Source organism: Solanum stenotomum, chromosome 5 (genome assembly GCF_019186545.1).
Source record: "Solanum stenotomum isolate F172 chromosome 5, ASM1918654v1, whole genome shotgun sequence".
Lineage (NCBI taxonomy): Eukaryota > Viridiplantae > Streptophyta > Magnoliopsida > Solanales > Solanaceae > Solanum > Solanum stenotomum.
In genome coordinates, this window is record NC_064286.1 from 62,307,673 (window position 1) to 62,332,397 (window position 24,725).

At 34.1% G+C, this 24,725-nt stretch overlaps 3 protein-coding genes and 1 non-coding gene across 4 annotated transcripts; 1 reads left to right on the forward strand and 3 right to left on the reverse strand.

The window, feature by feature from the left end:
* Nucleotides 1–4,963, reverse strand: LOC125865674 (fructose-bisphosphate aldolase 6, cytosolic). Its single transcript, XM_049545880.1, has 3 exons — nt 4,759–4,963; nt 1,202–1,429; nt 1–1,071 (listed from the first exon to the last, which is right to left on the reverse strand). Exons 1-3 carry the CDS (start codon nt 4,784–4,786, stop codon nt 251–253), a joined length of 1,077 nt encoding a protein of 358 aa, XP_049401837.1. The 5' UTR covers nt 4,787–4,963; the 3' UTR covers nt 1–250.
* A 2,121-nt stretch (nt 4,964–7,084) lies between these two features.
* Nucleotides 7,085–7,165, reverse strand: TRNAL-AAG (transfer RNA leucine (anticodon AAG)). The gene has a single exon. It is a non-coding gene; the product is annotated as a tRNA-Leu (tRNA).
* Nucleotides 7,166–9,762: 2,597 nt separating this feature from the next.
* On the forward strand, nt 9,763–11,298 carry LOC125865679 (putative phytosulfokines 6). Its single transcript, XM_049545885.1, has 3 exons — nt 9,763–9,942; nt 10,337–10,404; nt 10,992–11,298. The coding sequence occupies exons 1-3, from the start codon at nt 9,843–9,845 to the stop codon at nt 11,100–11,102; spliced, it is 279 nt and encodes a 92-aa protein (XP_049401842.1). The 5' UTR covers nt 9,763–9,842; the 3' UTR covers nt 11,103–11,298.
* Nucleotides 11,299–12,351: 1,053 nt separating this feature from the next.
* LOC125865668 (uncharacterized) lies at nt 12,352–23,016 on the reverse strand. Its single transcript, XM_049545874.1, has 7 exons — nt 22,363–23,016; nt 20,044–20,145; nt 19,478–19,732; nt 16,902–17,003; nt 16,414–16,818; nt 13,770–15,686; nt 12,352–12,923 (listed from the first exon to the last, which is right to left on the reverse strand). The coding sequence occupies exons 1-7, from the start codon at nt 22,744–22,746 to the stop codon at nt 12,888–12,890; spliced, it is 3,201 nt and encodes a 1,066-aa protein (XP_049401831.1). The 5' UTR covers nt 22,747–23,016; the 3' UTR covers nt 12,352–12,887.
* Nucleotides 23,017–24,725: the final 1,709 nt, after the last annotated feature.

Consider the following 24,725-nt stretch of genomic DNA (forward strand, 5'->3'; position numbering starts at 1 on the left):
TGCAAAACCAAAGTTTAATATGTAAAACCCCATCAACAGGGCATAAATTCGATAACATAATCTAGATTAACACACTAATATAAGATTAAAGACCCCTACAATGTCACAAAGCCGACGTTTCTCAAGCTTTTATTGAACAAATATTGTGACAAAAAGAAAAGACTAGCACACTATGACCATTAAAAGACACTTCTAGTAAACCATCCTGCAAAACCTCATCATCAAAACAGAAACCAAACAGAATAATGTCCTAATACTTGTAGTCCTTGACGTGAAGGCTCTCGGAAGCACCGTCGCCCAAGTTGGAACTACCGGCATACTTTCCGAGGGTAGCTTCAGAGTTGGCCTTGCACCTTGTGAGGAGTGCAGCTTGGGCCTTCCCAATATTCTCCTCCTTTCCTGACCAGGCCTTGAGGGTGCTCTGCTGGAGAGCACGTCCGAAGGAGAAGGAGAGGGTCCAGGGCTTCTTGGTTTGAAGTTTGTTCATGGCGTTGAGGTTGCGGGTGGCCTCTTCCTCACTCTGACCACCAGACAAGAAAACCACAGCAGGAACAGCAGCTGGCATTGTTCGCTGCAAGGCACGTACAGTGTACTCTGCAATCACCTCTGGTGCAACTTTAGGGGCATCAGATCCGGGAGTGACCATGTTGGGCTTCAACAATGTACCTTCTAGGAGGACATGGTGGTCATTGAGAGCCTTGTAGCAAGCAGCAAGAACACGCTCTGTGACATCAGCACATTTTTTAATGTCATGGGATCCATCAACAAGGATCTCAGGCTCAACAATGGGGACAAGACCGTTCTGCTGGCAGATGATGGCATATCTGGCAAGGCCATTGGCATTGTCATTGATAGCGAGCTGAGATGGCTCGTTGGCACCAATCTTGAGCACTGCACGCCATTTGGCAAACCTAGCACCAGCTTCATAGTACTTTTGACAGCGCTCCGCAAGGCCATCAAGACCCTGGGTAGTTGTCTCACCATTGGTTCCGGGAAGCTCTACGGTACCCTTGTCGACTTTAATTCCAGGGAGGACTCCACCCTCCTTCATAACATCAACAAAAGGCTTGCCTGCAGATGCAAGTAAAAACTGTCAGAATATCATGATGTAAAATACTCAAGTGCAATTACCAGATAAGCCGAAGATCATTAATCCAATTTCCACACACGAAAAATACACATTACAATCATATTAACATACCAGCTGCAGTCTTCTGATAAAGGGTTTCCTCAAACAAGATAATTCCACTAAGGTACTGAAGAGCACCAGGTGCGCAGAAGAGCAGCTCTCGGAGAGCCCTCCTGTTTGACTCGACATTCTCAACATTAATGCTAGATAGACGCTTGCCAATTGTGCCAGTAGATTCGTCAGCAGCAAGGATACCCTTACCAGGGGTAGCTATATATGCAGCATTCTTGATCAGTTCATCTGCATCAATTCCAATATCCATTGTACGTCAGCAACAAAAAAGGTACTCGACACTAACAGATCAGTTAATGAATAAACATCATTCAAAATAGAAAACTAAAGCATCAACTACAGAAGGCAGGTACATCAACACTAATATATGAATTAATCAATAAACACCAATTAGCAGGAAACAACATTCAGAATTGAAACAATCTTCATTCCAAGAAAGCATTCCAGAATCCAGATTAATAACACCCTAGAGCAAACAAATCTAACATAATAAAACTGGAACTAATGGTGCTATTCAAACATAGCCGAGTGAGCTGCAGATAAATTGAATAGCAACGATCTACAATTGGAGCTAATGGCGCAAAAACAAACATAATACACTTACCACTTAATAACATTCACTCCTTCAATTTTTCAAATATCTTTCTTAAAGATGAGCATATCAACTATCAAACCCCTCAAAAGTTGAACTGTTCACTTCCCTTATTTTTTCAACAAGTCAAAGACCTAAAAGGCTTTGGCTTTTTACCTCAAAAAGTAACTAAATCTACTTCTGATAACAGAGTACTACTCAATAGACAAGGAATCACAACATTATAAAAAGGAAAAAAGAACAAATATTGACACTTTTCTGAGGATGTGTTCAAAGAGAAATTTTTCAACATATTTCATCATAAAAATGACATTTTTAATATAAATTTCAACAAATTGAAATTTTAATTTTGAATTTTTTAAAATTAAACGGCCGAATGCGTGCAGAAATTGAAGTTCGTTAGCCTTGGCACTGGACTATTCATTCTAATTGAAAGGATACAGTAGAAAGAGTATACACAACACTCTCGCGCAAGAAATCCAGTAAGGGACCTCGCTAATGAAGAGCTAAATAACTAGATCAAACTCCAACAAACCAAAACAAAAAGAGCACAACCAAAAAAAATGTCCAAATACATGTAGAAAACTAAGTAAAATCGCCCTCGCACTGAATAATTCATTCTAATTTAAACGATAGAGTATTGGAAAGAGTATAAAACACTCTCACACGAGATCCAAGAAGGGAAGGGCTAAACAACTAGATCAAACTCCAACAAAACAAAACAAAAACAGCACAACTAGAAAAATGTCCAAATACATGCATAGCACTAGATAATTCATAGTTGGAAAGAGTATAAACACGAGTCCGGAACCAAAAGGGCAACTAATTTTTTCGAAAATTCCAAAAGAGCAACTAAATTATTTATCAAACCAAAAGGATAACAAATTTTAACGGCATCTAAATCAGGATTTCCGCCGCAAGGCGCAGAAACCCATGCGCCTAGCCTTTAGCCTTGTAAGGCTCAGCCGCCTTGAAAAAAACAAATAAAAAAAGAATTAAAGAACTAACAAGGCTACTTGCCCCTTGTGCCTTGTAAGTCTTCTTTACACATTTTCACTTTCACGTGAAACTTTCAGTGTTGAATCAAATCAACACTGTAGTTTTGCGTGATTTATTTTTACAGTATTGAATTAAATCAACACAGTAAAAGTTTCATGCGGTATATGTTTCAATGAAAATAAAAATTAAAAATTAAAAACTAACAGTGATGATTTGATTCAACACTGAAAGTTTCACGTGAAAGTGAAAAATATGCAAGGACTTACCAAGCACAAGGGGCAAGTAGCCTTGTTAGTTTTAAAAAAAAAAATTATTTGTTTTCTTCAAAACTTTTAGTTTTTTATTTTTATATGTATAGTTTTTAATTAATTTTTTTTAAATTTTGTTTGTTTGTTATTTTAATATAATATTTTTTTTATCACTTTATCTAATAATTTTTTACTACTAATTGAAGTATCTTAATATAGTATTTTAATACTCGTTTGTTCTCATTTATCTAGCAAGAAATCTCTAACTTGTCATGTAATTAGTGTACAAAATTCTAAAAAGTCGAACACAACTTACATTAAATATTTTTCCACTTATGCTTGCAAGGAAATGAAAATAACTAGGGACAAGGCTCATGGCGGCTGAGCCTTACAAGGCAAAAAGTTGTTGTGCCTCGTAAGCCTCGTGGATTTTCACATCGAAAACCCTGATTTAAACGCTGTTAAAATTTGTTATCCTTTTGATTTGATAAATAATTTAGTTGCACTTTTGGTTCCGAACTCGTATAAACACTCTAACACAAGAGATCTAGGAAGAAACTAAACAACTAAATCAAACAAAACAAAATGAGCACAACTAGAAATAGCAAAAAACATCTTCAACCACCACGATCTGAAAAATAAAATGGAGACCAACCAGATCTGGGATCTATGAGCAGCAGACACAGATTTAGGATCAAAATAAGCAAAATTAAAAATCAGTTCATTATTTGAGAAGGAATGAAGATTGAGTGTGAAATTTTACNTGTTTCAATGAAAATAAAAATTAAAAATTAAAAACTAACAGTGATGATTTGATTCAACACTGAAAGTTTCACGTGAAAGTGAAAATATGTAAGGACTTACCAAGCACAAGGGGCAAGTAGCCTTGTTAATTTTTAATTTTTTTTTATTTGTTTTCTTCAAAACTTTTAGTTTTTCATTTTTATATGTATAGTTTTTAATTAATTTTTTTAAAATTTTGTTTGTTTGTTATTTTAATATAATATTTTTTATCACTTTATCTAATAATTTTTTACTACTAATTGAAGTATTTTAATATAGTATTTTTAATACTCGTTTGTTCTCATTTATCTAGCAAGAAGTCTCTAACTTGTCATGTAATTAGTGTACAAAATTCTAAAAAATAGAACACAACTAACATTAAATATTTTTCCACTTATGCTTGCAAGGAAATGAAAATAACTAGGAACAGTAGTTTAATTTAAAATAAAATAAAATCAATAAATAAATTAATAATAGCTCAAGAAAATAAAACCAAAATTTTAAAAAAAAGTCTGCAGAGGGCAGACAGCCTTGCGCCTTGTAAGGTTCATGGCGGCTGAGACTTACAAGGCTAAAAGTTGTTGTGCCTCGTAAGCCTCGTGGATTTCCACGCCGAAAACTCTGATTTAAACGCTGTTAAAATTTATTATCCTTTTGATTTGCTAAATAATTTAGTTGCACTTTTGGTTTCGAACTCGTATAAACACTCTAACACAAGAGATCTAGGAAGAAACTAAACTAAATCAAACAAAACAAAATGAGCACAACTAGAAATAGCAAAAAAACTCTTCAACCACCACGATCTGAAAAATAAAATGGAGACCAACCAGATCTGGGATCTATGAGCAGCAGACACAGATTTAGGATCAAAATAAGCAAAATTAAAAATCAGTTCATTATTTGAGAAGGAATGAGGATTGAGTGTGAAATTTTACCGGCGTATTTTCCCTGGTAGCACGACATTGTTATTGCTTGGACGATGAAGAAGAGTGTAGAAGAGAAGTTTTGCAGAGAGAGATCAAAGACAAATGGATGAGTGAGAAAAATTTTAGGTTTAATATAGCATGCGCGTCGGTGCTATCGCCAATTTGCGACCCCTTCTGCACGAAAATTGAGGATTTTTTACCCTTTATGCCCTCTACAAACTGGTGTTTATTTTTTTATTTTTTTTAATTCGATATTTAATATTCGAATAGCTTTTCGACTAAATTTGAATTCATATACCGGGTGAAGCAAAAGCAATTACTATGTAGACTTGAATCTAAGATCTTTGGTTAAAAATAAAAAATCTACTGTACCAATATAATTCTTATTTTTTTCTTTAAAAGCTCGTGTTGTTTGCCTCTTTTAAAATCGTTTAAAAAACAAAAAATACAGACAAATTCATGTATTACATTTTTGTTTTGATGGTTGTTACTTGTTACAGTAGTATACTCTCATTGTCTCATATTCATCTTATTGAAAATAGTTGTTTCATATTAGTTGATTATCTTACTAAATTAAGAAAATATTAATTAAATTTTTTCTATATTACCTTTATAATTAATTATTTTTAAGACTGTTCATATTTGTTTGTATAATTGCCAAGAATTTTATAAGCTATGAATTATAAAATTATTTTTTTATTTATAATGATTTCTTAATATGTGTGTAAAAAGATAAGTAATATGAAATGAAATATTATTTTAATGAATATAGTATTTGAACAAATATTAAGGTTCTTAGAGTTTATTTTGTGAGATTACATGTGATGTTGTGGTTGAAAATTAAACCTCCATTACATGCAAATAAACATTAATTATGGAAATTCAATCTGTATTAAAATATTTAAGGCTGATAGTATATAGTTTAAAGGCGATTTAAGCTCCAAATTTCAAACAAACAATAGCTAGATTAACTAAAACTAATTAATTAGTTGTCAATAGCCCAATATGCTTGAAGTTATTAGAGGCTTTTTTTAGAACAATTTAGAAGTCAAAAGTCAAACTATGTGCACCAGGAAGAATAAAGTGAGGAAGTAATAATGTAATTTTATGTGTTTCAATTTGTTTAACTTTTTTTTAGTTCATTAAAAAAAATAACTTTTTTAATTTTAACTTTTCACTCATATTTAAGATTATAAAATTAAAAAATATTTTAATATATTTAAAATTAAATAATTTTAAATTATAATAAAATTTAAATTTTTTTTTACGTTCTTAAACTTTGCGATGCATCAAAATTCAAAACAGGTTATTCAATTTGAAATGCATCAAGTAATATACTTCTCAACATTCCAGAAGCAGTACAATTGGAAGCATCTTTTTTTGTACTTCTAGTTTTATTTGCACAAAAATATTGACCATGTGTGAAGATTTCGAAGTCATAGTCAGATTTTGTGCATAGAAGAATAAAGTGAAGATTTTAATAATATATATAGTAGTACTAATTTATTTATTTATTCAGAAACAACAACTCACATAAGTGATGATTAATTGACTAAGAGCCAACAATCACTCTATATTCATAATTAAAACAAATAACCCAAACATATATTGAAGGCTAAAATACGATGGTAATTGAAATGATCAAGAAAGGACACAAGGTTTATAATTTCGTTTTCGTTGAGTGCAAGGTTGTTCATCAGAAAATTAGGGAATGTAGTAATTAAGCATGTTTTTCGTGAACAAAACAGGATTGTCGAGGTATCGAGGATGATAGACAAAAAAGTTAAACGAGTAGGAAAGAGTAATTAAGTTGCGCGATATGTGAAACAAAAAATAAAAGAAAAATAATGTAAACGAGTAGAAAAGAGTACTTAAGTTGTGCGTTATGTGAAACAAAAAAAAGTAAAACGATTAGGAAAGAGTAATTATGTTGCGCGATATGTGAAACAAAAAATAAAAGAAAAACAATGTGAACGAGTAGGAAAGAGTAATTAAGTTGTGCGATATGTGAAACAAAAAATAAAAGAAAAATAATGTAAACGAGTAGGAAAGAGTACTTAAGTTGTGCGTTATGTGAAACAACAAAAAAAAAGTTAAACAAGTAGGAAAGAGTAATTAAGTTGCGCGATATGTGAAACAAAAAATAAAAGAAAAATACTGTTGAGGCAGAGTAATTAAGTTGTGCGATATGTGAAACAAAAAATAAAAGAAAAATATTGTTGAGACAGAGTAATTAAGTTGCGCGATATGTGAAACAAAAAATAAAAGAAAAATACTGTTGAGACAGAGTAATTAAGTTGCGTGATATGTGAAACAAAAAATAAAAGAAAAACACTGTTGAGAGTGGGATTTGAACCCACGCCCTTTCGGACCAGAACCTTAATCTGGCGCCTTAGACCAACTCGGCCATCTCAACATATTATTAATACTTCCTCTTATAATATTAAACATAAACAACTACTTTAAATCTTCTTTTTCTGCGTATAGTAGAAAAACTAAATAAATTTCTTTGTATATTTCATGAGTTACATAGATTATAGAAGCGCATCTTTTCAAATAAGCAAATTTCTAAAAAAATTCATATCAAGCACACACTGAATTATTGAAAAAATAACGATGTTACTACATAATAACTAGCTAGTCATAATACGAATTTTAAGCTGAAAAAATCAATAATAACATAATATTCAGTATAACTTTATAAAATAAAGTCCAAAAGAATAGTATGCATACAACATTATTTCTATCTTGTGACGATAAAAAGGTTACTTTAGAAAGACCTTAATAAGCGAAAAATTAAATTATACACTAAAAAATAATTTCAGCTTTTGAAAGAAGTTTGTATCTCATGCACTTCTCCTTTGATGAATTTAGACCCAAAAAAACCTTCTAAACCCCTTAGATATATGCTCAATTCTAGATAGAAAGTCGTCCATCAACTTACTATTTCTATCATCAAAGCATTTTATTGTTATATGTAGTCATCGCTGAACTAGGTTTTCACCCTATTGTACTTGACAGGCTCCTTAGGGAGAACAAGCATGAGACCCGCTGCATACAACTTGTGCGTATCCCGTCCCCTTCACCGGGAACAAGCATGAGACCCGCTGCATACGGCTTGTGCGTATCCCGTCCCCTTCACCGGTTATTAATGTCTCGAGATCCGATACAACGAAATCTTTTCGCTCAACCTTTCTTTCGCCTAAACAATTTCATTGCCTCACTCCGCTCGCCTACAAAAACGTATTTCGTTCGCCTACAAAATTACCTTTCTAGTCAAGCGCACGAGAAGACCTTGTAGCAATCCTCCATCCATATATTACCGACCTGATCATCCTAAGATTAGAAAGAAGCTTGGAGTGACTACTAATTAATTACATTACCATTAGTTATTACAAAAAAAAAAACACTACAATTAATTAGCTTCATTTAACGATCATGTATTAGCAGTTTTAATTCATTCACCTGTCATGTATTAGGACTACTACTTTTTATCTTTTATAGGAGTAATATTCTAAAATCTAATTATGAAAAATCAAATATGCAATGTATGTATCAATAAAAGAAAATTGATATGGTACATTTAATCTCTTTAATTTCCAAGCTATTTCTTATTTTAACACGTATGTATATAAGTAGGAAAATTCTTTCATAATTCATATCTCCACAACACATACATGTGACGTTTCTTATGGAGGGCAGACTGATGAAGACGGATCAAATAGGATGGATAGACTTCTGAAGATGAGATTTACATGATATTTTAGACGAATCTCACATTGAAATATTGGCATAAAAAAAGTGAAGAGTTTTATAAGACATAACTCAAGTTCACATGATACACACACTTTTAATCAGAATTTGGTGTGACTGACATAAACTAAAAGACAATTCGATGTGAATTTAGAGGCTCAAAGTAAACAATACATATCATGATTTTGAATCGTGTCAATACAATATAAATAACTACAATTCAAACTTCGTGATTAACACTTGACAATACGGTCTTTATAAATTGTTCTTGGTCCTGTTTCATTTTTGACTTTTAACAAGTACTTTAAAAAAAAAGGAGTTATTAATTGATTTGAAAGTGGATATTCTCAATAAATTTCAAACGTCATGGATTATTCAACGTTAAAATGGATTTTACCAAACTAATTAAGGTATCTTAGAAAAATACTTTATTCAACGAACAAATCTAATTATCTCGATTCACCAAACAAAACAAAACAAAAAAGTAAAAGTAATCTTCATTCTGTCTCAATTTATGTGACACATTTTTTTAGTTCGTATAAAAAAGAATGTAACCTTTTCATAATTGGAAATATTTAATTTTAATTTTTTCCTTTTATTCTTCATAAAATGTTTATAGTCATCTAAATTTTTAAAATTCTTTTTTAAAAAAATAAAATTGTGACACTTTTTTTAGTTCGTATAAAAAAGAATGTAACCTTTTCATAATTCGAAATATTTAATTTTAAAATTTTCCTTTTATTCCTAAAAAAATATTTATAGTCATATAAAATTTCTAAAATTCTTTAGTTTTCTTACATTTTGTGACACATTTTTTTTAGTTTGTATAAAAAAGAATGTAACCTTTTCATAATCGAAATTATTTAATTTTAAATTTTTCATTTTATTCTTAATAAAATATTTATAGTTATACAAATTTTTTTAAAAAAAATTCTTAAATTATGTTTTAAGTTAGACAATATTATATAAATTAAAACGCAGCAAGTAATAATATAGGATTTTCAACCATTTGGCAGACTTCATTTATGACTGGTTGACTCCCTTTCTAGAATTAGCAAAAACGTAACCTTTTTTACTTTTCTTGCAGAAATGCATTTTCTTTTATCTAAAAAGTGAAACCATTATTTACTTCTTCTTTTTTAAATGGAAAAGAAAGCAAAATACTTATTTTCGTTCATGTGACTTTTGCCAAACTCTTTAATGCCATTCTCTCTAAATTATTGTTTGCTATTTATACATACTCCCTTCACCATTAATACTATACATTATAATTTTTCTCTTCAAATATTCACTCATTTCTTTCTCTCACACAAGAAATTTAAAGAAGAAGATCAATCTCTATGAAGCCTATGATTAATTTATCTCTTATTTCATCTTTCATTATACTACTACTCATTTCCCAAACAATATCGGCTCGTCTTTCTCCTATAAATAATCGAGGTACGGACAATTTAATTCTATTGCTAAACAGTAAAAAAATTTCGTTAATTTTATTTAGCGATAAATTACTAAAAAAATGTTAATTACATGTTTTTGAGCGATAGATTAACAATGAATTTCGTTGCTAATTCATTTTCTTTCTATCTTTTTTTTTGTTTGTGTGTAGTCCATTTCTTGCTAATTCTATTTAGCGATGAATTACTAAAAATTATTAATTACATGTTTTTGAGTGATAGATTAACAATGAATTTCGTTGCTAATTCCTTTTCTCTCTGTCTTTTTGTTTTGTTTGTGTATAGTCCCTTTATTTATTTTGTAACGCTTATAATTAAGGTCCAATTATGGATCGTCTAGAGGTAAATTATCATTAATGATTAATATGCTTTTCATATAGATATCAACAAGATTGAAGCTAATGGGATTATTCATTCAATTCCCACACAAGAAGAAGACTTCACCAATGTAAGTTCTTTTTTCAACTTTGATTTTGCTTTAAATGATTTCGATGTGTGTGAATTAGAAGATTCAATTCCCATTAATTTTGTTGAAAGACATAATTAATTACATAAAAATATGTCATTTCTAAAGCTTAAGCCATTTGTTTGACACTGCAGCAACGCAACATAACATATATTCTGAATTTGAGTTCACTGTCAAAAATCAGGTTAACACGAGAGACATGTTAAAAAGACATAATTAATAAATAGAAAGTAGCTTTTACACCCTCCTCCTAAAATAATTGCCGCTTAAAAAATTCAAGACTATAATTAGTAATTATTTCCAACTATATCCTCATATTAATAAATTACTTCCTCTTATGTTCAATTCTAAAAAAGATCCAATAAATAGGGCCAGACATGTTATAGTAAATGATTACCTTGTATTTATTATTTTTCTACGTGAACATGAAAAAAGCTAAAACGAAGATTTATTTTGAATATGAGGAGATGTATGAGATGAGATAATCACGCAATTCAAAAGATTTTAACTTTAATGAAACTTCTTCCTTTTTTTTTTTTTAATATATTGTCTTTTATGGTTCTTGACAGCTCATGGGGATGGAGGAATGTGAAGACAGAGATGAAGTTTGTTTAAATAGAAGGATGGTAGCTGAGGCTCACTTGGATTACATATATACTCAAAACAAACCTAAGCCCTAAAGGCTAAAGAGGGATTAATTATCTCTACATTAAACTACAAAGCTTATCTACATGTAGAAGAAGTTTAGATATGATATTTTATACCAACAAAAGTATTTTTAATTAATTTATCATAAGATGTAGCATTTGTCTATTAATAATGGAGTATATGTTTTATGAGCTATTAATGAGTAGTGGAAACTTTTAATTACTCTTTTATGCGTCTTCACAAGTATATGGTGATTTGAGATGTTTCACTTAAGAGGCATATTTTTTTATGTTTGAACATCAATCTTATTAATAAGCGATCTCCACTCTTTTTTATCTAGAGTCATGTCCTCAATAATATGAAATTGTGCAATATGTTGTCTAATCACCTCTCTCAATACATTTTCGGCCTACCTCTACCCCTCTGTCTATCCCTTACAATCAACCTCTCACATCTCCTCATTGGGGCGTCTATGCACCTCCTCTTCACATGTCCAAATCATTTCAGTCTCGCCACTTAAACCTTTAAGAAGTCATAAAATTGTACTATGGCTAGTGAGACATAAATTCTCTAGGAACTAAAGTCATGCCTGAACATAACTGGAGAAATATCATAATACAAAAATATATACTTACTTCTCGCAAGAAAAGGTTGTTTGTTTTGACATAAATTAAGACCAGCACAAAATAGGGACAAATGTGCAAATGACCGTTAAGAAGTCCTCTTTTCTAAACCTCTTAACATCTAATACTCGTGTTTCCAACTTTAACCAATTAGTTACGAATTGCAATATACAGCTTTTTATGGACAATAATTGCTATTAAAGTTGGAAGCACGAGTATCAGATGTTGAGACAAGAGGACTTCATAAGGGTCATTTGCACTTTTGTCCCCTTTTTTTTGGTTTCCCAGGTGTTCAGTACCCACATTTCAGCCCGACTAAATCCGAATTCGCACTGAAAAATCCCACCTAGGTTTTTCATTTATGTCACAACAAACAACAGATAATATCAATAATCAATCAACTACAATTGAGTTGCAATTAATTGGAGTCGGCTATATGAATAATCATCTGTTTTGATTTTGCTCTATTCGGGACCATAGTTATAGAACCAACAGCTTGAAACAGCATCAAGCAAGAACTTACAAGGAGAATGCATCGCAAGTTTAACTATGTTTTCATCTCACATCCAAAATACACATAGTACACCATCTATAAAAAGGGATAATGGCACGAACACCGAAATAAAGAAAGGAATTCCAACTATTTTCCAGCCTCAAATCAGTAGCAAGATGTAATGCTTTACTTAAAACTTAAATCCATAGCTCATAGAGAAGGTGATGCAGTAGCTTGCTTAGGTCATAACTCTGATGTTGCAGTTCGAATGGAAATGCAGCTCGATGATTTTGGTTCAATGGCAACAGTTGCTCAGCAGAGGCGAAGCTGTTATTTCAGCTTTATGGGTTTTGAGTTTTTGAACGACAACTTCAAGTGCTAATAACTAGCACTTGGTTTCTAAATTTAATGTTGTACATATTTTATGAATTTTCTGAAACAAACATTGTTTGAGCAAAGGCTAATGGGTTCAGCCGAACCGCATATGAGCTTCTACCGCCTCCATGTTGCTCAGGACAATGTAAGATACAAAGGATTCAACCGAAATTGGATAACATGATGCCAAAAATGTAAGATTGTCATCACATTATAACTTAAAAGCAAAGCCTAGAAGAGGCTTAACAAGGAAGATGCACAAGCAGTACAAGTAAATTGTACTGAACCTATCCACCTTGAACTAACATACCCCTGTGCAATTCCTTTTAATCCATGAACTCAGTAAACCAGTCTTCCGACTCCTGCAAAATTGAAACAGTGGTATCAAATATAAGTCAAGTAATGACAACTAATCCAATCAAGCACGTAAGTAATCACAGCTAGCAGTAACTTGTTCAAAGAGAAAAAAAATACCAAAGAACAATATATCAACTATAATAAGCATAATAAAGCAAGTTGGCAATTCCTATGCATAATTAAAGGAATGATCGATCCCCAGAAATTCTCTGCATTAAGATTCCTCTTCTTTATGTCAGTCCACTGAGTTTCAGTTTTCAACTTAGGCCACAGAAGTCATCTATTTAGGAGAACTCAACCAATATCTTAACCAATAAGCACCGAGAACTGAATGAGAAGATAAAAACAAAGACTTAAAGTAAGGGAGCTAACCATTTAAACCTCAATTCAAACACTTAGAGAATCATATTCAACTATAAGCAGAGTTAAAACCAGAATATCAACATCATCCATCAATACCCACATATATCCTCATAGAAATAGATATTACGTGCATTTAACTGTACCTGATGCATGCTGACATGACAAATCTGTCTTTATTCAATAGCATATAGTGAAATAACTCAACAAGCTTATTTATGACAAATACAAAGTACATCAAACACCAAAAAGTCACAAAAACTCCAACATAAACTATATGACACCCTTTCACCGTGTTGATTCAACACAACAATTATTCCCATTTTGTTTATACACAGTTCAATCAAGCACAAAAATGTTATACTTAATATAGTTAATACAACACAAACTAAATCAGACCGGTAACTTGGAATTGAATCTACATAACCATTCTCATTTATTTTATAGATCAGACATGTCAAAGGAAAAACTTATGGATACAGTTGACGTACCTGTTTTATATCATCCTTAAGCATCCAATTTTGAGAATCTTCTGATGTACAGTTCTTGTGGACTATAGGATTCTGAATACCGCTTTCGTTCAATGAATCATCCATGTAAACAGCTCCTTTGAACATCCACTTGTCACTCTTTTCATCATAAAAATCTTCAAAAACCTGACCACACAAGACACATACACACTGACTTTCATCAGCAGGAACCATAACCTCAGTGCATTCTGATAGTTTGCTAGAACCTCCAGTTGGTACTGCCAATATACCACAGTGTGGGACGCTACCGGTTCCAGCAAACCATTCCCCCGAATTTAAATACCACCTCCTTTCACTATGCAACAGTTTCCCATCTGGATTCCTTAATGCATGCCATTCCAAGTGTCTATCAAGTTGCACTCGGAGCTTAAGTCGAAGACCACATATGCCACATTGATGTGGAACGTCATCAAGAAGTTCACTGATGACACCAGGATTGGACTCCCGAATTACACCTGGTTTAAATGCATCTTCTCTCTCTTCTTTGTTGGACTGAGGTAATGCATCAGGGATTTTAGCAGCAGGTTTAGAGAGAGACAGCTCATCCTTTTGAGACGAGCAAGTGGATGAGGAAATTGGAGCAGATACACCAGGAGTTGAACTGATGCTTGCAGGAGGACACTGGAACCGAGTTTGTGGAGGTGTCGGTGGAGGAGTTGAAGTTGGAGACTCCTCCTTTGACGCAGATATCAATCCCTTTGCCATCAATGAATTCAAAAGTTTTGCAACAGGATTAGAAGCAGCATTTACCACATTTGGAGCCTGCAATGATTCACTACCTACCGGAGTTGGAGCAGGGTCAGGTGGCAGTCGTGGTCGTTCTCCATTTCTCTGGGAATAACTTGGGGGATTTGAAACATTTCTGTCCGATTGTACGCTCACAACAGAATGTGGAGCCTTTGGTCCAGATGACAAAAGTTGGATAGGAGAACCACTGGGTATAGGAGGCTGTGCACCGGCTTGGGATGACAGAGGCCCCTTATCACAAGAATTCAGTGGTGTGCCGACACTAGAGCTACTATTAAGTACTCCACTCTTCATAACAGCAGCCAACAGACTACTCATACTCGTTTGACCTGAGGATTCAGAGCCTTGAAGAATGGAAGGCACGGTGCCAGAATGATCAGCAAAACCAGAAAGCTGAGTGACTATTGACTTTTGGCTGGGAATGGAAAATTCAGATTCAGGACTTTCTTGTTGGATTTTTTCAGGAAAAGAGACGTGATGTTCTTCTTGAAAAGATGACATCATGGAAGATGGATTATATCTTGGAGTCTGTGATATCTGTGAACTAACCAAATGAGCACTCTGAGATGTCATTGGCAGAGAGTCCTGGGGGACTTGCTTACGGGGATCTAAATTTGACCTCCTTGAAAATTGAGACATTCTTGGGTCTGCATGAGATTCAGTCTGTGTATGATAATCTCTAGTGAGACTGTTAACTACTTGACTAAAATTGCCGGTCGAGATTGATGGAGACGGAGGAAGCTGACGCATCGCTGACTCTAAAGATGGAGGGGCAGCTCCTCGAGTTTCTCGTGGTTGCATTATAGTTCCCCTGGATCCATTTGCAGTCTTTGCTATTCCATAACTTGGTGTCCCCACATGACTTGAATCTTTCTGTGACTGGAAAGATTTCCCAACTATGGAGTTTGTAGCTGTTGGCAACCCACTGAAAGAGGTTAGATGACCTCTTGGATGATCTGGAGTACTTTGAACAGAAGCCAAATGCCTAGCTTCATCTGACCACATCGATGATATTTGATTCTTGGAAGATGCTTGGCCATTGTCTTCTCTGGAAAGAGAGTCAGCCAAGGCTTCACTTTCAGCCTTTAACCTAAATATGTTTTGGGGTCTCGGATGTTGATTATCTAAGCCCTGCACATTCATGCAAATAACAAGATGAAGCATGAGGTTCTCTATTCATATTGCAGAAACACCAGACTAAACAACCAAAGAACAAGACAAGAAACCATGGAGGAGGAGGTTCATATAAAAAGTCAGACAAAACATCCAATTGCAAATGAATTAAAACCTCTCCACAAATTAAAGCATGATTATATCATTATAACAAAGGTAGCTAATTTTTATTCTGGGGAACTACTTAAGTATCCATCCTCAGTTCACCCTAGGTGAGAAGAAAGCTGATATATATCATATAATAAGAAGATTGGTAGGGTAGAGAGGTATACAATAGGTGCTTTGAGATCTCAATAGAGAGAGAGAGGGATGGAGGGAGTGAGAGAGAGAGAGAGGCCAACAAGGATCAGAAAGATGGGGATGGAAGTTCCTTTTCATGTTTGACAACTAGTAGTCTTACTCAAAACTGAAGTTAGTTTTTTGAGAATGAGAAGTAGTTGGCTGGTATAATGTGAAAATTATATAAGTGAACATTTTGAATTGGCCGTAAAAACCACACTAGCAGGTTAGATATTGCTGAAAATATTTATAGATATAATCAGCAATATTTTCAATTTAGAAGGGATACTCTACCAGAACATAATCTATAAGGGAGATGCACTGCACATGATGTACAAACAGGTTACTTACTTTTTCTTTTGGGAAGGAAGGTGAGGGGCAGAATCAGGTAAACATTTACACTTACAGTTTTATATGGATCTTCGGATGCCCGTTGATCTTTATCTGCACAATTGACATCATCCCACATATACTCCTCTTCATCAGAACTCTGCCAACTCCGATCCATCAAAGTACCACTTTGATTGGCGAAGGAGTGTGTCGATTGTGGATATGCATCAGAATTTGCCGTATTCTGGGATGGACTTTGGACTCCATGCTTAAGGTCCAAGCCATTTCTTTGACTTAATATCTTACCATTTGCAGGATTGTACCAAGATTTATCACGTCCCTCTTCCTTTAGCTTTTCACCTGTTATTCTTAATCCAAATCCAGAACTCCTTGACAAATCAGAAACATATTCAGGATCTCCATATGCTGCACTTGTAGTTTTCTCGCGGATTCGCTCATTCAACTGCTCTTTCTGAACACACTACATATATTGCACTATCAACTGGCTTAGACTCATAGAAGAATCATGCATGTATATGTTAGAAACACATATATACCACACACCTTAGCAGATATATCGAACCAAGATCTTTCAGAACCTACACTGGTTGCTCTCTCTGGTTTCTGTATGTCCCGTGGAGTGATGTCATCAGCTGATCCTTTTGCCTTAAATCATAATAAACAACAATAATAAGGATAATTGACCAGGAGATATATGCGTAAGGAAAATCCTCAGAGCATCATTTATAACCAAAGCATTGATACTACTTGCTTGAACCAGTTTACATTACAAGTTGGCAAAACATCATGTAAAGATGGATCTTGGGCCTAACTCAACCCCAAAAGCTAGCTCAAAGGGAGGAGGATTGCTCAAGCGTTAAGTCCACCCACCTCATTAACCACTAATGTGGGACTTTTGTCATTCTTCAACAATTACAATGAGTACACCCATCAATGAGGATATGAGTATTGAGACCTGATGAGGCGCATTTATATGTGTATTTATGCCTTTTCTCGTGTTTGAATTAGTGAATTTAAGTATTACATGATGTAATTCCTCACATATTTGTATAGTTTTTATGATAGATATGCAATGAAGGAGATGAGGAGGAAATACACAAGATTCAAGCGAAAGAGATGCAAGAAATGGAGAAAAAACAGGTGAAGAATAATTGGGCACAAAACAGCCCCAACCATCGCAGCAGTCAAAGTTTTGATCACTGTGATGCTCCTTCAGAATTTGTTAGGCAGTCCTGACCGTCACAGCAGTCAAAGTTTCTGTCGCTGTGACTTGAGTACAAAATGGGGAGGAGCCCGCACACTTTGGACAACGGAACTTCTAGGAGAAAGAGGAGAGAAAAGAAGAGAAAACTCAAGATTTTTAAGGAGTATTCAAGAGATTTAGACTTTAGAGTTTCTTCTAAACCTTCATCTCTTAATTTTTTGTAATGAACCCGATGAATCTTAACTTTTCTATGGTTGTTTTTACTTCATTTATGGAATGGCTTTCTCGTAGTTGAGGTTTGTTAAAACCTATGGTTTGATTAGTGTTTGATTTTACCTTTCATTGCATGTGCTTATTTGACTTCTTGAGGAGTTCATTGATTTATTACTCGCAAGATATCAATTTCCCCATTGATTTGATTGGGTGTATGATATTCTTTTGTTGAATATTAATTGATTCTATTTGCGAGAAGGGATTAGTATTTTAACTTAGTTGTGTCACATAGATATCAGTGTTGTCAAAGGTGCGCTTAAGCCCTGAAGCGAGGTTCAAAATGTGTTGAGCGCTTCGCCTTACTTTATGCGCGCTTCAGTGTCATTATCTAGGTTCTAAGGCGTGTTTTTCCTTGCCAATGAACCTGTTCTGAAGAGGTGACACTAAACAATTGATACTTCACTTTATCATAATTTTACTTTTAAGCTCCCGTAGCTCAGTTGGTTAGAGCACCCATTTAGTAAGCGGTAGGTCTTGAGTTCGACTCTCAACGAGAGCAAACTTAGACAGTTTGTAATCTTTTAATTCTCAAAAAAAAATTATTTTCAATTTCTTTGGTCATATATTTTATTTTTTTTTTGATAACCGAGAAATCCGTCTGTGACCCGCCCTTTGGACCAATCACAGCCTTCTAAACTCGATGGATAATGGGCCCGCCCCTCTACCCTTCTCCACTTAAATACCGGGCTTCGCTTTGCATGGTGTGGGGCTTGAACCTGCGACCTAAGCCACAAATCCTCCACCTTTTACCACTTGAGCTAGGCCTTGGGGGCATTCTTTGGTCATATATTTGTCATTCATGTTTATAATTATTAGTCTTAGACTAAACATATATATCTTCTCACATTGAGCCTTTTTTCATTAAGCCCACGCTTTATTTGTGCTAAAATCCCAACGGACCTTAGAGTTTTTTTGTGCTTTTCGCCTTCGATAACAGTGATAGATATTCGAGAGAAATCTATATATTTCTATCTTTAGAGAATCATTCAACACTAATTTCACATCTTTATACATCTTTTTCTTTCTATTAATTGTATAACCGAAAGGAGTACAATAATTATAAAGGATTAGAGGGAATGAATGTATTCGTGAGAAACATTCATATTTTAACCAGGTTTGATGAAAGGAAGTGAAAATCGTCAGTTATTCCATATGTGGATTCTTGATTCAACTCATTTATCTCCCTATGTTATAAGGGCTTGTTCTAATTGGGTTGGTTATTTCTTTTTCCAATCATTATCAAGTTTTGAATTATATTTCTAAAATTATTAGATTTCCCAAATAGTATTCAAGCAATACTAATTAGCATATTAGAAACTCAATCCTCGTGGGATCAACATTATCTATACTATCTTTGACAAGCACGACCTCAATTTAAACACCGGTTTTGCACTCGGCAAGACCACTAATATTTTACCATTTAGACTCCACTACATAAGTGGTCTATAGTTCACTTACCTAACAATTCATCCCAACTCCAAAACAAAATTAGAACTACAGGCACTATCATATGTGCTCCGCAAACATAAACACAAAGGAAAGAAAATCTTTTTCTCCGGATAAGTGTTTCAAAAACAAAATCTGATCGTTAAAACAAACAGAATTTACAAACTTTTTCAAACCAAGCATAGAAAATACTAACTCTGGTTGATTGCTGTAGGCACTGCCTTGCCTCTAAATACTTGGGATTTACATGAATGCTATGTGCAGTCTGTTGAGCCTTCGAATCATCTCTACGTGCTCCTGATGAAGAGCCATTGACACCAGTTGTAAATCCAAGCTCCTTCTCAATAAGTTGAAGTTGCTGAGGAGGGAATACTTTTCTCCAGGTTACAAAAAGACGCTGCATCCCAGAGTGTACCGAAGGTTCTACCTGTCTATAAGCCTTGCAGAAAACCTAAAAACATAAAAAGGAAAACCAATAATGACGAAAAAACTTAACAGGCTATTATGCACCAATTAGCACACTTACCAAACTACACGTATTTACTTATATAAGAGATGAGTAGATGACAGAATGGGTTTCATTTCTACATCTTCATCCATTCAGATGTGTGTTACATCATAGGGGGGAAATTTGAAAAAATAGAAAGCGGATAAGAATAGCAACAAAGCCTTTCTCAGGAAAAGAGGCAAGACATAAGAAACTACAAAATTTAGAGAGAAAAAATAGAATCTCAATGAAGTGCATATAGATCAAATTCTGACCTCAGGCAGCCTGGCAGCAAAATACTTGATATAATCCCTCCCGATATTCTTCACAATACTGTCCAAAAGATAGAGAGATGGCAGCTTTTGCTCACTAGGAATCTGTAAATGATGTTCAAAGGTAGATTAACATGAGCTTGCCATAGCCATCAACAGTCAGGTGATACAGAGTAAAAGCAAAGAAAGAGCATGAAAGCAAATTCTCAAAATGATGACAAAAGGCAAACAGCAAGTAAGACAGCATAATCAGTCAAAGAAGTACAGAGAAAACTGTTATGCCCTTTCAAATGTGAAGTCCCACAGGACAGTCTAAAATGAAGGAAGGAGTTACTGGACACTCATACATGTCTATATAAACAGCGTACAGAAACTGAGCAGTAACATGGCTGAAGAATCACCATATACAACCATCTAATATTCAGAAGGATGGACCCTATATGAACGGAGACTTACTCATGTTAACATAGGAAACAACTGAATCCACTACCTAAAACCAGAAGAACAACTACACCTCAATCCCGAACGAACTAAAACTGCATCGTAAACTAGTTTTACCTGCATAGTCTTTATTTTACCAATGCAATTTAATGTCGCAAGGAGAACAACCATTCAAAGAATCCAAGAGTTTTGATGAGCAGTAGAGTGAGAAACCTGCCTATTGAAACTTGTCATGAAGCAGCTGTAACTTCTTTCAGACATACCTTCGACCATAAATAGGAAAATGGAATAAAAGATAAGAGACACCTACTTTTATGCTAAGTTAGAGGACTTGAGACACCATCCAGAGATTGGAAGTAGATTCTTCAAGACAACTTCAGCTCTTGCTAAAAGGGTTATGCGGAAAACAGTATCAGAGTTGATAGGGGCTGAGTGTGCGTTTATTCTTATTCTTCTAATCTAGAGGGTGAGTGTGCGTTTAATCGATCCAAAACTTAGCAATAGTCCAGCAACCATTGAACAGTGATTGAGTTGGAGGTATTTTTGTAGGTCATGAGCCGTATCAGAAAAAATAGTGAGATAGCATGATTCGAGAATGTAACGAAAGAACGACCTCTTCGTCGAAATGTTTAGCAACTATGACGTTTTCTGTCTTTGGTGAAAAAAAGGTAAAACTTTGCTCCTAGTGAAACTAAGGCTCTGAGATCTCAATAAAACATGTACACAAAGAAGATTTTCTGCAGCGAGACACTGATTTGAAAGATCTTATAATTATCATATGTTATTGTCCCAACAAGATTCCATCTCTGTATCTTACTAACATGTACCATAAGACAGCTTGAAATTAGATCCCCTAGTTACCCTTTAAAACCCAAAGAACCAAGATAAACATAGGAATCAACTTCTTTAAAAAATAAATGGGCTGAGAAAAGCAAAATTATTTGAGACAATATGCCCCTTTAACATGGAGAGCACTTCAATACTTTTTTGAACAAATAATAAAAGAAAGGAATTTATCCTGCATGCATCATTCATACAGGTTAAATCCTGCATATCCTTCATACAGGTTAAGTGTGTAAAACCGACTCCAATGATGCTCTGCATAGATGAATTATTTATAGACACCCTTCCAACAAGTTCAATTACTAGACAAGTAATAAGAACTGTTTCACGATTATGCGACTGGAGCATCCCTTTCACTGTTTGAAGTAAAGCAAGACTGGAAGCTGCTTTTTTTCTTTTTGATAACCGTAGTTCTCCAGGCCAGCTTGCCCATACCCCAACTAATTCCACGGGTACCTGCTACCTCCCACCAGCACAAACTACCAGGTGCTTGGACATATGAAAGGAAATCACCTAGTGTTTCTTGTTGGGAACTGTCCTTTCAATATCTAACAAGATTAATAGAGTTGAAGGGACCTTGAGTTGTCTAAAACCAAGCTGTGACAAATAGTACTTGAAATTCAGCAGATGAGATAGCTTTGCAAGTCGGGACGAACAACTCTAAATTGGATCCACAAGAGCTTACACAATTGATCACTGAAAATAACCACAGTTAAAATTTTGTTTGTGCTCATCACTCAACGTTTGTAAACACAGCAAAGAAATCATCGTGACTGACTACTGATCTCATAAGCATACCATCACAATCACCATACAGAAACAACCATATATTATAGTAAAAGACCGAATTGCTTCCACAACCAAATTTCTTTCACTGAAATCCACATTTGTTACAAATTGTGTACTCCACTTTTCACTATGCACTCACATTTACAACGAACCAGCTACACTAATCTCAATAATTTAGAACCATAAAGTCTACTGAAAACTAATTGAAGTCAATTAACATACAGAACAGCACTTAGACTGGAATATCACCTCGAGAATGTTCGCGCAGATAATAGCAGCAATGGCCTTCGCATCGCGCATATTTTCACCAGCAATTATAGTCAAATTCGTGATTATCGGCTTGGAATTAATGGTAAGCTCTGCTAAGGCTCTCTTATATTCGCTGATAAGCTGTTGTTGCTGCTGATGTTGCTGCGGCTGTTGCGGCTGGTAAGGTTCACAGAGTGAATCACTGTTCTCGGGATCTTCCCAACTGTCAATTGCCCTAAATCTCGGGGCAACAGAGCCTGAATTCACAGCCCGTTGAGGGATAAAACTCCCTTCATTTGAAATGCGATTGATTCCAATAGAATCTTCGTTTAATCTGGGCTTTTTTGTACCTGATTCCAGACATGATCTACGAGAACTCTTCATCTCTATGAACAAAAACCAAGCCCAAACCCTAACCCTAAAATTTAAACTATTTTACACCGATTACATCACAAATTGGCAAACAAAAAAACCGAAATTAAACAAACATATACTACTTTTCAACATCTATGATATCAGAATTACAACAAACATTGAATCGAAAATTTGAGAGTTCGGAGCTTGATCGGCGATTCAAAAACGGAGCAATCGGAGGGAATTTGGGGAATTTTGGGGGTGGGCAGAGGGAGTGGGGGTGCTCATATGGTTTCAATTGATTTTAGCTTGAGAAAAAGAGTACTAGCTCTTATATATGCCTGAGAAGAGTCCTGGTTTCTAAATTGAGAAATTGACATTTTTTGACCATTTGGATTGGTAAATGGCAAAAATAACCCAAAACTTAAATTTGATCTACTTTTTAAAAAAAAAAAAAAAATGACAAACTATATTTAAGTACAAAAATTATGAAAATGCCCTACTCGTAAATTCTCTGGTTAAGGAAACAAAAAATATAAAAAAAAAAAAAAAATCGAAATTCTTCTTCTCCTTTTTCCCCCATGTTTTTCGTGGTCAGCAATCAACTAAAGTGTTTTGTACTTCTTTACTGTTTGTCTGCGTACACTCTACCCTCCTCAGACCCTACCTAGTGGGATTTCACTGGGTATGTTGTTGTTGTTGTTCACTGTTCGTACATACTTGACAGAGTTAAGTTGATTGAGGAGATCATTTTATTTCAATCAATGAAGAATATCTTAACCGGATAAATTCACTTATTTCACATTGGATCTAGCGTAAATTATCTCAAGCCCATTAGAACTAGGGGTGTGCAAAATTGTACCGATGGATAAATCGAACCGAAAAAAGTGTTATTGATTTATTGTTATTGGTTATTTAATGGTTTTATGAAAATAATTATTGGGTTATTGGTTTTTTTAATATTGGGTTACTGGGTTAACCGATAACTCATTAAGAATATAATAATTTATTATTTTAATTTTTAGTCATGCATAAATATTACACAAAATATATTAATATAATCATTATATTAGACTATAACTATAAGGATCCTACACAATTGAAACTACACTTTACTATCTGCATTTACCCTTTTGATTTTAGTATTACTTTAGTCTTTAGGTTCACAACGTCAAAACCTAAAGAACTAAGAACGACGATGGCTAGAGTTTGCAACAACGATGGCAAGGGTTAGACAACGACTAGGGTTGTGAATTGTGAGTATTTGCTATACTTTTACTACACTAAGCATAATTTTTGGACTCAACGAGTAATTTGATTTCTCTCTTTTTTATTTCGCGCCAAATTGTTGGACAAGTTATATATTTGATTTGAAAGCATTTTCTTATTGGTTAAAACCGAACTGTTAAAGAACAAAAATCGATAAATCGAAAACCATAACAAATATCTTATTGATTTGATTATCGATTTAACATATTTAAAAATCAAAAACTGATAAACCGAATCGAACCGACCAATACACACCCGATTTGAAATAATCTCATTGAATCTTACATAATACACAAAGGTTTTCATAGTTAATTTAGAATTTGAAAAAGAATCTAAAAAGATCTTGAACTATGAAATTTGGTATAATATTATTCTCCATCCATATTGAGCTAAAAATGTTTGACGGCAACTTTTTTGAATCAACAGTATCCCTATTTCTAATAGCTCATTTCATAAAATGATATTAATTGATTCATTAACTTTCCATTGATTTATTTTGAATCAATCTAATTAAAAGATTCCTAATGGAATTCACCTAAAATCAATGTCTTTTTGTCAAAGGAAGATTCAAACCCACCCTATATATAAATTAAACTCATATTTATGAAATGTAGGGGAATTTTCTTGCCAAACATAACATGATTTTTTTTTTTCAAAACGTATACAAAATTTCGCTCACAATTTTCTTGCATGAAAATTGTATAAAATTGATATGAAACATGTATATAAATATATAAAAT

Excerpts from the sequence above, each read along its gene's own strand:
- LOC125865668 (XM_049545874.1), bottom strand. The coding sequence starts at position 22,746 with ATGAAGAGTTCTCGTAGATCATGTCTGGAATCAGGTACAAAAAAGCCC. Across the intron at positions 19,733-20,043 it reads TTGCTGCCAGGCTGCCTGAG|GTTTTCTGCAAGGCTTATAG; the intron begins GTCAGAATTTGA and ends TTATGTTTTTAG. Across the intron at positions 16,819-16,901 it reads GGTTCGATATATCTGCTAAG|TGTGTTCAGAAAGAGCAGTT; the intron begins GTGTGTGGTATA and ends CAATATATGTAG.
- LOC125865674 (XM_049545880.1), bottom strand. The coding sequence starts at position 4,786 with ATGTCGTGCTACCAGGGAAAATACGCCG. Across the intron at positions 1,430-4,758 it reads CTACCAGGGAAAATACGCCG|ATGAACTGATCAAGAATGCT; the intron begins GTAAAATTTCAC and ends GAATTGATGCAG. Across the intron at positions 1,072-1,201 it reads TTATCAGAAGACTGCAGCTG|GCAAGCCTTTTGTTGATGTT; the intron begins GTATGTTAATAT and ends TTGCATCTGCAG.
- LOC125865679 (XM_049545885.1), top strand. The coding sequence starts at position 9,843 with ATGAAGCCTATGATTAATTTATCTCTTATTTCATCTTTCATTATACTA. Across the intron at positions 9,943-10,336 it reads TTCTCCTATAAATAATCGAG|ATATCAACAAGATTGAAGCT; the intron begins GTACGGACAATT and ends CTTTTCATATAG. Across the intron at positions 10,405-10,991 it reads AAGAAGAAGACTTCACCAAT|CTCATGGGGATGGAGGAATG; the intron begins GTAAGTTCTTTT and ends GGTTCTTGACAG.